This window comes from Equus przewalskii, chromosome 1 (assembly GCF_037783145.1).
Source record: "Equus przewalskii isolate Varuska chromosome 1, EquPr2, whole genome shotgun sequence".
Lineage (NCBI taxonomy): Eukaryota > Metazoa > Chordata > Mammalia > Perissodactyla > Equidae > Equus > Equus przewalskii.
In genome coordinates, this window is record NC_091831.1 from 17,957,838 (window position 1) to 17,971,772 (window position 13,935).

Here is a 13,935-nt window from a genome sequence, read left to right on the forward strand (position 1 = left end):
TTCTGGTGACCAGCGCCCCCATCCAGGAGCTCACCAAGGGTCATCTCAGAACAAAAGACACTGCCATCACCCAGGAAATTCCAGGAGATTTTGGAACGCTGTCAGGAATTAGGGGCAAAGACCAAATATTAGAACAAAAGACACTCCTAGTGCCCTTACCACTTAGGAAATTACAAGGGTTTTAGGAGGTCTGTGCCAGGAACCCAGGGCAGAGAATAATATATATATTTTCTATTGTCTCACAACCGTCCATTTAGAAATTTTAAAACCCTCTATCAACTTGAGTGATAAGTGAAACAAAAGTCAAAATTACAGAACTTCTAAAAAATACTACTATATATCACAATTGGATATATTTAATGTATTGACAGAAGAAAATTCATAGCCTTCAATTCATAGCCTTAAACATTTATATCAATACAAATTAAAATAGATGAATAAATTCCCACTAAAAAAATCTAGGAAAAGAACAAAATAAATCAAGAGAAAGCACAAGGAAGGAAATAAAGATAAAACCAGGAATTAATCGATACAAAATAGAAAAACAAAATTCAACATCCATTCCCAATAAAGAAAATAGGAATTGATAGATATTTTCTTTCAATAGGAGAGTAAACCTTATTCACATTTATTAATGCAACTGGTATATCTAATCTCAATTCTCTCATATTATCCTATATTGTACTTACTGGCTACATTAGACTGATTGTGTTTCTTTATTTGGTGTGTCCCTTTTCCTTTTTTAAAAATTTCTTTTGGGTTTTAGAAAGGTTTGTATTTTTGTTCCAGCGGTAATCCTTGTATTAATACGTTTTATACTATTATGAAAGTATTAATCCCCATTTTTCATAACCTTTTACTATCTAGTCTATTATTCTTAAATGGGATCCTTTAACTCCCACCTAGGTCTATACAATCATCAATAGTCTTGTACTTCTCCTTGCTCTCTCCCTTTTCTTTCCATCTTCCTTTAGTTGCATTCTTTCTACTTTTGTCAGAATATATAATTTTATACTATTCTTCTACCCATGGGTGATGGATTTGTATCTTGTCAATTTAGCTAAGTTGGAATTGTTTTCCAGTATTCTATTCCCTCCCTAGTGCTGGGGTATCCTGGACCACAAGAGATATTTTGAGAGAGAAGTGGAAGGTGTACAAGAAAGCAGCAGCCACATTCTGTTTTGCTTGGAAGACTGGTACAGGGCACCAGGCATTACTGCACAGTTCACATACTTCATAGCTTATCTGCTGGCTCATGCTGCTGGCCGTGGGATAGCCAACTGGGCCCCACAGATGCACCAGCTCCTGCCAGATCTCCTCCCTCAGCTTCTTCAACTCCTGGGCCAGGTGAGTGGTTAGCTCCAAGACAAAGGACACCAACTTCCTCCGCTGGTCCCCTCATTACTTATGTTGGAAATTTACGTGGGTTCCAGCTCATGCCCGCAGGCTGTAGTCCATCCTTGCTCTCCCCTACTTCACAGCCATCTTTCCTTTTCAGCTGCCTGACCAGCTGACTCCAAGTTGAGGTACTAGACATAGAAGCAACATTCACATGTACACTAGTTAATCAGCTCCCACAATTACATAAGGCCAAGTGCCTATCATAAACCCTTTATTATTTCTCATTACTCTTAGTGGTTCTGCTTCTCTAATCAAACCCTGACTTACAACCAAAACTCCACATCCTCGTTTTGGTCTTAGCTCTACAAAGACCTGTATGAAATCTTCATCTTTCCATTTGGCCGGTTCCTTAGTCACCCCTGGTTACAAGCAGCTCTCCCTCAAGTAGAGTCACCAGAAAGTAGATTCAGATGTGCACAGTATTCTCCGAGTTCTTGGACATTCAAAACTGTTTTTCTATAACCCTTACTGATTCTTGACAGACAGCTGGTTGGATACAATAGCCTTGATTTGTACTCTCTCCACTTCAGATTCCTGAAAATGTTGCTCTTGCTTTTTTTGGGATTTGCGAAAAGTCTGTCCAGTCTAATTTACATGCTTCTGAAAGTCATCTTTTTTCCTGGAGGCCCTGAGGATTTTTTTTCAACATCTTGAAAGTGTACTAGCTTGACTACGATACTCCTTGGGCTGTTCTGGCTGTTTTCCCTGGTATCTGGTAGGCCCTTTCAAAACAAAGATGTGAGGTTTCTTTTATTTCTAGAATATTTTCTTGGATTCTAATTTTAGATATTCTAGTCAATTGTTTTGATTTTCTTCTTCAGAGTCTCCAAGTAGTCTTATGTTGGACTTCTGCATGTCTTCCAATTCAGTCATTTTCTAACTCTTTTTACTTCTTTCTTTAGCTTATTTTCATTTTCTGTTTGTTTTTCTTCCCCTGCTTTACTTCAACGCTCCTTATTACATTTTTTTTTTTTTTTTTTAAAGATTTTATTTTTTCCTTTTTCTCCCCAAAGCCCCCCGGTACATAGTTGTATATTCTTTGTTGTGGGTCCTTCTAGTTGTGGCATGTGGGACGCTGCCTCAGCGTGGTTTGATGAGCAGTGTCATGTCCGCGCCCAGGATTCGAACCAACGAAACACTGGGCCGCCTGCAGCGGAGTGCGCGAACTTAACCGCTCAGCCACGGGGCCAGCCCCTCCTTATTACATTTTTATATGAACTTATTGTCCCTTGGGTACTTTGTAATTTAGCCTTCATTGCTAATTCTGACCTTTCTCTTCTATATCTTTTCTGAGTTCAGTCAACACTTATTTCTTCCTTTTTTGTGTCCATTTCTGTTCTTAGTTTTTGAATTTCTGATTCAAACTGATTTTCACTATTCCTAACGGCTGTCTGAGGATATGTAATTCCATATGGAGAATTGTTACTGTTTTTGTCAACATTGTGATTGAGAATTTTCATCAGCATTTCAACTGGGAATGCTTTTTACAGTTTCATACAGATATGATCTGCTTTCTAATATTCCTTTTCATTTTGTGGACAGGGCTACTAGTTTGAGCGACCTCTTCTGATAGTTCCCTCTTTCTGGGCAGTTTCATTTTGGATAGCATTGTTGGAAGGAGGGGTTGATGTGTATTTTTTCTTTTGTTTCTGCAGGATCCCTAACTTTTCCCTCTTATTTTGTTCTTTCCCTTCAGTAGACTCTCTCCAAGGGAAACCACACCTCTATATCTCCGATTCCTTCCCAGAAGCAATGCTTCTCTGAGGTTTCCGTTTCTAGTCCCGCACTCTTTCAAGAGCTGGTGCTAGGAAACCAGTGTTCAGTATTTTACACTTAGTGTTGGGCTTTCTCTTTCTGTAGGTAAGGAGGTTACTCGGTTTGTGCTCTGCAAGTCCTCTGAACCACTCTAGTTTTTTTCATGGAGTCTCTTACACCTCCCCGTTCCTCTTCTCAGCACCTGTGGGCTTGAGGCAGCAGTACCTTTAACAGCATTCAGTTTATTTCTCAACTTACAGGTAATTCGAAGGCCATGATGTTCTCTATCTCCTAGTATTGCTGAATGCAGGATCAAGTGTGGTTTTGTTTACTCTCCCTGTTGTTTTTATATTTGGCAGGAAAGAGAAGACAAGTGGGAGACTCAAAATCAGGTGGCTACCATTCTTCTCCAAACTAGGAAGTAGCAGAGATAGATTCTTGTTTTTACCATCCGGTTTACCGAGCTAAAATTTACTTAAAGTAAACTTTGTCTTTTGATACTGTTAATTAAATAAATATAACTGAGTCCTAAGACCAGCCTCTTACTTAATGGATAAAACTAGAAGAATTTCCAATAAGATAAGGAATGAGGCAAAGATGCCCACTGTCTCTACTACTATTTAACAATGGATTGGGAGGGGGGTATTTACCAACAAAATTAGACAAGAGAAATCAGTCACAGACATAAGAATTAGAAAATTTCTTTGCAGATAATGATAGTGTATTAGGGAAACCTCACAGAATCAATTATAAAACTAAACCAAATAATAAGAGATTCAAGAAGTAACAATATAAAATTAACACATGGAAATCAATAGCCTTTATACACCTATACAACAATCAGTTGGAGGAGATAATGGTAGACAAAACCTCACAGCCATAAACGTATGAAAAGACATTCAATCCCATTCTAAAATGCAATTTATTACTACACTAAGTTACCAGTGCTCACCTCATAGATCAGTAAAAATTAAGTCAACATATTTTACTGGATCAGCAGTGAAAGAGGTACACTCACATACCACTAGTAGGAACGTAAACTAGTTCAACCCTCCTGGTGCAAAATTTGGCAACATCTAACAAACAACATAGGCATTTAACTTTGACCAAGCAATCCCACTTCTGGGAATTTATCCTTAAGATATACTACCAGCAATACAAAAATAGATCCACGAGATTATTCATTGTTTGTAACTGCTAAATATTGGAAACAACCTAAAGGCCAATATATAAGATAGGAGAGTGGCTCAACAAATTATGGTACACACACACACAAGGAGTACCACGCAGCTATTAAAAATAATCAGGAAGTTCTCTATGAATTGATATGGGGTGAATGCAAGGACAAATTTTTTAGGGGAAAAAAGCAAAGTGCACAAAAATGCCTATAGTATGCCACATTTTTTGGAAAAAAGAAAACAAGAAGAGGAGGAAATAAAACAATTAAAAGAATGGAAGGTAGGAACAGGTGGAAGAGATGGGTGGATGGAACCATACTTTCTGTATAGTTCTGACTTTCAGGACCACATTAAAATTTTACATACTCAAAAACAAATAAAATCAACAAAAATGGGAGGGATAAAAATACAAACAAAAATGAACCTAGCTATACTTCAAATGAATAACATAACTTCATTGGGGGGAGGTGAGAGGGACTAGTCTAAGTAATTTTTGAATTAGTTGAGAGGGACTAGAAGCAAAGACACCCCAGAAACAATGAGCACATCTAGTGCCCAGATGTGGTTTCTCAAAACCATTCCCAACACTCAAAGGAATCAGAACTCCCTGGAGAAATGGCCAATTCAGGGATGGTGCTGGGAAAGCACAAGATGAACCTGGAACTATTTTGTTGTGACAAGTAAGGAAGTGCTCAAAGAATGAAAAGGACACGTCAAAAGGCCACAAGTGATAGCCTGAAAGGGATCCCATTAGTCAAATAGGAACGGTGCAAACATCAAAAGAAATAATGACAGTGATGATTTATAAGCCAATGAATTAAATAAGTATCCATGAACCAAGTCCATGTATATTTTATATATGTATTATACATACACACAATATATATCATATTACATCAAAAAATATTTATTTTCCTTCTGATCAATATACCCCAACACTTCCTTGAAGAAGTGATAAATGAGGTGAGATCTGAATGATGAGAAAGTATTAACTAGGTGAAGAGAGCAATGAAGGAGATTCCAGGGAGAGAAAACAATGCATGCAAAAGAGGGTGCATGAAAGAGAGAGAGACTGAAGAAGGTAAGTGACAAAGCCCAGAGAACAAAGCGGGGCAGGGGACAAAATGAGATACACAGATAGGGTCAGCTTTCTAAGTACACTAAGGATTTAGATCTTTATCCTTAAGAGCAATGGAAGTCATATGGAGAACGAAGTGTAAGTCTCAAAGATACTTCAAACTAAACTCATGACCTTCCCCTCCAACTTTGTCCTTTCTACAGTGTTTCCTGTGAGTGAATGGCACTATCACCTGTCTGATTATAAGGGCCAGAAACCTACCTAGGATATTTCTCTAACAACCAACAAGCCCTCTCTCATCACTCATATTTAATCCATGACCAACTCCTGTTGATCTTATCATCTATAACTAGTTTCAAGCTATTACTATCATGTTTCACAGGGAACACAGTAATAGCCTTGTCACAGATCTTACATCCTTCTTCTCTACTAATTAGTTGCCACCCTAGAGTTGGACTGATCTTTTAAAAAACACAAATCTGATCATGTCACCCTCTTGCAGAAATCCCCTGTTCCTTGTATAAAAGCCAAATCTCACCTCACAGCACGTTCTCCACATCCTTCTTCCCCTCGCTCAGGGTGTTGCAGCAGCCTGGCGTTCCTTCAGCTGCTCAAGAGTATCATTATTCCTCTTGCTTTAAGGCCTTGACAGTTCCCTTGACCTGGAATGTTCTCATCCTTTCTCACCTAGTAAAGCCATACTTGTCTTTCAGATCTCAAGCTCAATTTTCACTCTTAAGAAAGCTTTCTTTAATTCCTCCAGATGAGGGTAAACCCCATTATTTATTTTCACAGCACATAGCACCCTGTAATTTTCCTTCTTAGGACTAATCAGAAATTATAAAAATATTTGTGTGATTATTTGATTATAAGTTTTCCCCCATTAGACTGTAATTCCTATTAATTATTCAGGGACCATGCATGTTTTATTATTCACCAGTACAGTATCTAGTAGATAGCAGGAAATAAAAGAATGAATAGATAGGACACAAATACTGAAGAACTTACATATTTGTATGATATATAAACCATATCATACTGTCTAAAACAGAATATCTATATTGACGTCCATACAAAGACAACCGCCAAAAATGATGCCTCCTATTTTCTCAGTGTCAAGAACCTTTAAGTATACAGAGATTTTTCTTAAAATATTTTGCTTTTTCTGTTAATTGTACACAATAAAAAGCAGAGTGTTAAAGATTCTTCCCTTTATGAATCTTTTGCCTACACAAGGATCAAAACTACTCCATTTAAAATTAAAAATGGAAGGAAGAAAAGGAAGAGAGAGGGAGAAGGAAGGAGAAGAGACAGAGCAAGAAGGGAGGGACTGAAGGAAGAAGACACCATATAGAAAGAATAACTACTTCTGAAACAGTAGTAATAAAATGACTTTATGAAATCATTTTAAAAGCTTCAAAGGTCTTATTTTTCAGAGGCATAAATATGTAGATTCAACTGTACTAGATCACAATTGTGTATAGTAATATACACAACATTTTTATATATATAATATAGGATACAGCAGAAGGTATAGTTTAATCACAGGCACTATAATAACCTAGTTAAACGCAGCCTGAAAATATTTGAGGAGTTTCAGATGTCACAAAAACTGTAAACTGAGACATTTTGAGATCTAAAAGACAAGCATGACTTTACAAGCGAGAAACGATGAGAAGATCATCCCAGGCAGAAGGAACTCCGGCCTTTAAAGGGGAACAACACCACTGAGGAACTGAAGGCAGGCGAGGCGGGCTAGAGCGCCCTGAGGGAAGCAGACAAAGGTATGGAAAAGAAGGGTGTGGAGAGGCAGGATTTTAGGTTTCATACTGAGAGTAACGGAAATGTGAAATGAAAGCATCAGAATCACTGAACACTAAATTGAAGCAGAGGTCAGAAACAAATTTGAAAATTTTTTACTTTTAAAAATTGTCCACATTAAACACCCGGAAAGTTTGCCATAAATTGGTAAATATTTTCATCACATTTTAACTATTTAAGAACAGAGAATAATAAACATGTGGACTGCTGAACAAAGAAAATATAAAGCGTGTGCATAAAAGAGTTAACATAGCAGGCCTGACTGCTATGCTTTCAAAGGCCTGCTCACAAGGCTGGCGCCAGCCTGGATTTTGGGAGGTTCCCACCATTCCCAGAACTGGCAAGAGTGGCTCACGGTGCCTAAACTGTTTATACAAATTAGCTGGTTTCTGCTGAACACCTGCTTTACTTTTGGGAGTCTGAAATTTTGGTACACGACAATGGATAGAAGCTGCCTGTGTGGCAAGCCCCTAATAAAAACCTTGGGGACTGAGTCTCTAACTAGCTTCCCTGGTTGGCAACATCTCAAATGTGTTTTTTACAACTCCTTGCTGGGGGGATTCAGCCCGTCTTTTGTGACTCCACTGAGAGAGGACTCTGGAAGCTTATGCCTGGTCTCCCCTTGACTTAGCCCCATGAGTCTTTTCCCTTTGTTGATTCTGCTTTGTATCCTTTTGCTGTAAGAAACTACAGCCATAAGTACAAACAACTACATGTTGAATCCTATGAGTCCTCTGAAAGAATTACCAAAGCAAAGCTAGGGGGTTGGGGGAGTGGGGAGGGGGGTGGGAACCTGACACAGAGTGAAATTATATACTGACTCATTTAAAGGTCCCACTATGAAGTTAGAAGAATATTCTTCTAATTTTTAATAAAGTATAAAATAGAAAAAGTGCAAACAGAGAGAATACTAGAATTTATTCAGTAGCATTATGGCATTTAGGTTTTTAAAAGTCTGATTTATTTATACATTAACATACACCTTGCAATCACAGTTTAAAATATGCCAAGTTTTCCTAATAGATGTTTTCTATTAAAACAAGCGTGCTTTTCTTTAGCTAACGGCCACTGTGCTAAATTTGGGTATTATATAATAATATAACATTAATGTATCCAGCATAAACACGTAAGAATATTTAGAAACCCTCAAGTAGAAAAGGAAAAAACCCCACAAAGGTACCTGTCAGTTTACTATAAACATACGCTAAATTATTATGAATTAATAACAACCTTATGGAACAGCTACATTCTTAACAAATGTTTGAAGATCAGAAGCATTCATTCTGTGAAGTATCTTTTTACTTTTTGCTTTTGACTCTCTGGCATTTGTAATTTGTCTTAGCTATTGTGAAAGTGATACTGGTCACCAAAAGCTGATTTTAGAAGCTGTTTTCAAGAGGAACGAGACTGGGTATTAAAATGGGCCTCTTTCAGAGTGTTTCTGAAGTAAAAAGCACTTCCTCACTCAGCTGCGCATGTCTGGCTTACTGATAAAATGAACTATTACATGAAATTTAACCCATGCTGCTGAATGTCACTTCAAGAACATACATAGCATTGCTGCAAATATGTTCAGAAACATATCAGATAATGAGACAAGATGCTTAGCTGCAAGAAAGCAAATGCATTTAGTGACAGCTTATTGAACTTTCATGTGATAATCTGAGCATGCCTTTTGTGAATGTGAACTGAACTTATCTTCTAAGCAATACAAAAACCTTTTATTTCTAAGTTACTAGTATTTTCATAGAGTAGCATATTACTGAAGTAATGTTTCTTTGACATTAAAATGTTGACACCACTTACAAAGCATTTTACTTTTCAGAATTGTATTTGTATACAAAAATAATTTTTATTTTTTGTCACAATGTGCTATAAAAATGATGTTTCCAGTAAACTAATAAAGAGATTATAAGGATCCATTCTAAGAAGTCACTGAATTTGCTTCAGGTATAGGGTTAAGCAGTTAAGTTGACCAAATACAGTCTTCTAGGGGTGATCTTAAGTAAGGAAATAGTTAACTTTGGGATTCTTAACCCAGTCTGTAGTGCCTTTCTAAAACGCAAATTTTATTATGTCATCCTTCTGTTCAACAAACACATCAAAAACAACCTTAAACATCTCTGTATTGTCAATAGAAGACGCCTAAATTATTGAGACTGTTATACAAAGCCCTTTGCAACGTGCTCACAACCTAAGCTACCTTCCTCTCCTTCACCTTCCCCAGGAGCTCCCACAGTCTCACCACACCTTTCACTTCTCCCAAGAAACCCACTCTTCCATGGTTCCCTGCTTGTTTACCTGTTGCTTCCTCAGCCAGGAGTGCCACCCCCCCCCCAGCCCCATTTTCATTTTCAGCTGCATTCCTGCTCATTTTTCAAATCCAGCTTAACTGTCTCCTTCTCTGAGAAATATTTTCCAATGCTTCTGGGCAAAGAGAGTTACTCCTTTCCTCAGGTTCCAGAATGCTTTTTATTCAACTCTGTTACATGATTCCTCAGCAGAGCACCCTGCACATAACACGTGTTCCATAAATGCATTTATTTACATGGGCTTGAACAAGACCCACAGGCATCCAAAACCTAGAAGATAATGAGATACTCGCATTTCTTACATCAATACAGATGATTTAGCTACTGGGAATATTTGAGGTCTTGATAAGTCTCACTGACAATTTCAAGATACAATCTATTACAATTTAAAAGCATCTGAACTTTCACTTGCACAGAAGATTTTACCTATCACTCCTTTTTTATACTAAGCATTAAGATATCCTTCATTTTTGCACAGTCCTGCGCCATATAGCAATGTTTCAGCCCACCAGAGACTGCATACGTGAAGGTGGTCCCATAAGATTAGTACCACATAGCCTAGGTGTGTAGCAGACTGTACCATCTAGGTTTGTGTAAGTACACTCTATGATATTTGCACAACGATGAAATCGCCTAATGATGCATTTCTCAGAATATATCCCTGCTGGTAAGCAACGCATGACTGTACACATATACTCTATTCTCATCTTCACTCTCATAAGATCAGTGCCCCTCTCTCCTTTTCATTCACTCCAACAGTAGAGCTTCAAGTAATTTAAACTTAATTAAGTGGAACCTTTAATTAGCTTCATTTACCCCCATCCTCTCTTTAGAAAAAAGATCTGAAAAAAATTCAAACTTCTAAAGCAAATACTAAGTATAATCTCTCACAACTTCAGAATTTGTAATGTCATAAAGAAGGATTTCCTGGATTTTCTAAACACTAACCTTTAGAAATCTTTTGTGTGTGTGTGTGTGTGTGTGTATGAGGAAGATTGTCCCTGAGTTAACATCTGTTGCCAATCTTCCTCTTTTGGCTTGAGGAAGACTGGCCCTGAGCTAACAGCTGTGCCAATCTTCCTTTATTTTGTATGTGGGACGCCACCACAGCATAGCTTGATGAGTAGTGTGTAGGTCTGCACCCAGGATCCAAATCCCCAAACCCCTGAAGCAGAGTGCGTGAACTTAACCACTATGCCACCAGGCCCAATATAAATCATTTTTTAATAAAGCAGGGTGAAAGAAAATGTATCTGCTATAACATTTTGCATTGCATTGTAGTTCACATCATCTGAAATTAAAGGAAGCCTAATCACACTTCCTAACAAGAATTTTAAACCTTAAATCACATTGAGAAGAGTATAGAATTAGAGACACATGTTTCATTTTTTCACAGAACACATTTAGGTAAGGCTGGATACACAAAATGACCTTTTAAAAATACTTGATCATGAAAATAGTAAATTATGTCCTTATCCTAGAGGAAAAACCATATGCTAAATGCTGGTTCTTTACGAAGGCAAACCACTATCACTAAGCTTAACTCTTCACGAAAAGGCACATGGAGTCCTTAATTCATAGATTAGAAATTACTTTTAGAATCATTAAGTTGTGCCAAATGGTCATTCTCCTATGAACAAATGAGTCAGAATGAGTCAGCGACTCTTCCAGTGCCTATGCCAGGACAGTGTGTTAGCAACCAATTAAGGGGCAGATACCTCTATCAGAGTATGTGTGTTCCAATGCATGAAGATCAGGCAACAGGTGAATACAGTTTATGCAGCAGTAGGAGAAGAAATCAAAGACGACCACTTTTCCAGATAGATCCTTATAGACAGAAATAGGTTCTTCTGTGTTCAACCATTCTAATCCTGAAATTTACACAAAATTATCATGATTAAAGGAAAAGATAAAGATAATTGATCTAAAACTTTCCACTAAAATGTGAACCATTGTGATTTCTAAGGACAGGATGGGGAGGGGAGGAAGGAGTGGGGGGGAAGAGGATGGGAAAGGTGCGATTATGAGGCAGTCTGCAAATACAGCAAGGAAAAGCTACTAATTCTTTCTGAAAGAGTATAATTGTGTGTGAAAGGAAGTAGAATCAACACATTTAGGTAAAAACCAGAGGAAAGATAACATATTAAGAGGACACAATTAGGTACAAACGGGCTATTGAGAATGAAAGTCAACCTTAAGAATAGCAAGGGATGACTAAACATCAAAAAGGAGTAAAATATACAAAATGCCTAGGCTAATTTCCGAAGAGCCGAAATGCTATGGATTTGAATGAGATCTTAAACACAAAACATTTTAAATGCAAGTTAAGCAAAATATGTTATTATTATAAATTTCATGGAAGCAACATCAATACCCATGAAAAGCACGTTCCCGTCCCTCCAAAAAAAGAAAAATAGAACCTCATTCATCTGTACTTTTGAAAATCAGAGTTTATCATTACTTAACCATGATTTACAATTTTAACTATGCACTGTGAAGAAACATTTTGTTATAAACTAATCGTAAAAGTACAGCATCTCTATTTACTCAATTAAGAAAACAAAAATAATGAGTTTGTTGCTTCTAAGTAAATAAATGCAGCTACGAAAACTATTAATTATATCTTGAAGCAGGTATTTGTAAATATTTTATAGAAACTGAAAGCCAAAGTTAGCCGGAACAAGTAAATAACAGTGAAGGACTAACAATAGTAACTAGAGTTACTTGATTATAACAAAATACTAAAAAAAACCCAAAAAACAAAAAACCTCAAATTAAGCTAGTATTTCTGCCAATTAGTCCAACCTAGTGAGGTTTTAGAGTATAGTGAACTCTTAATTATCCATTTTAATAAAGTGTTAATTGTATACCAGATCACATAACTATACAAAACTTTAAACTAGTTAATGTATATTTTATATTCTAATTGCAAAATATTTATGAATCTGTCCTTTAAATTTTTTTCCGTAAATAGTCAAGAGTGACTTGGATTGCAGGGTAGGGAAACTATTATTACATGTCAGTTATTGTGCTTGGTGCTTATAGGGCTTAATAATAATAAGAAATTTTATAACAATAATTACAATGAATATAATTTTTTAAAAAGCTGTTAACATTTACTGAGCTCTCCTATGAACTAAGAACTTTAAATATATTATTTGTAATCAACATAATAAACTTGAAAGGTAAATACTGGTTCCATTTTATAAGTGAGATAAGTAAGGCCTGGAGAAGTCAAGTGACTTGCTCAAAATCACATAGTTAACAAACGGAATAAGTGGGATTTAATCCCAGGTCTGTCTGAATCCATCCATTATACCACACTGCTTCCCATAAACGTGTGTTTCTCTTAAGAAATGAACAAAGCCTACTGTTTTTGAGATAGACTTATGTTTATGACTTCTTGATTACAGTTTACTGATAGAGAATCCAAGAAAAAACTCATTTGTAGTATTCTGTCCTCGATAATCAGGTCCAGCAGAAAATCTGACTACGTCAAATCTGAAGCCTGAATATTTATTACATTATTTACAAGTCACAGAGGTCAAATCTCATGGTAATAAAATACACGCACTGTAAATATAAACAAGACTAGAAAATAAAAACACTGGCCCTAATCCTAGCTGGTGGCCTGCTCATTTAAAACAGTGGACTACATAACTAACTTATTCCCAAGTTTGTAAAAAATATGCATATATGTACATAATCTTTTCAAGTTTCTTTGATGGGATAAGCATTCATGCGTCCAATTCTTTTGTAAGAATTCCACAGGATTTCAAATCCAGTATAGGATTAGTAACAAAAAATAAACACTTTTCAAGGAGGGAGCAAAAGGCTTGAAAAGACACACAAGACTCTGTCGTCAGAGGCAAGGTTCTGATATGCCTCCCATGAAATACTGAACCCTGCCTGCCACATCCAACCAATTAACTATACATGTGGTTTCAGTGTCATGCCAGGAGACAGGCCAACACCACCAGGCAAAACAATGCCAGTCCCAACCAAGAAGGTAAAGTACCGTTTCATTTATCATAGCAAGATGTGCTTGACAAATAGCACTGCTGGGAATGTCAGTTCCCTCATGTTCCAAACACTCGCAGGGCCAGGATCCGAACCTTGGAGATGGGACATAATTGATTCTGATTTTAAAACTTAGAAGTTTCAGGACTCTGAACGGAGAAGTCTGGCTCAGCTGAAAAACCGGCCAATCTGGGGTCTGTAAAATCCGACTCTGATAGATATTAGTTGTGAGGCCCTGGGCAAGTCACTTAACCTCCCCGTGCCTCAGTTTCCTCAAATGTAAAATAGGACTAATAAGAGCACCACGATGGGTTACAGGGAGGATAAATGAGATAATACCCCCTAAGTGTTCAGAAGCGTGTGTGGCCCA

General features: G+C 37.2%; 1 protein-coding gene across 1 annotated transcript in view; it reads right to left on the bottom strand.

The window, feature by feature from the left end:
- Nucleotides 1-13,935, bottom strand: part of NHLRC2 (NHL repeat containing 2) — a 60,537-nt gene that overhangs the window by 45,786 nt on the left and 816 nt on the right. The window contains exon 2 of the mRNA XM_008506805.2: nt 11,264-11,416. Coding sequence (XP_008505027.2) covers nt 11,264-11,416 — 153 coding nt within the window. The remainder of the gene's footprint in view (nt 1-11,263; nt 11,417-13,935) is intronic.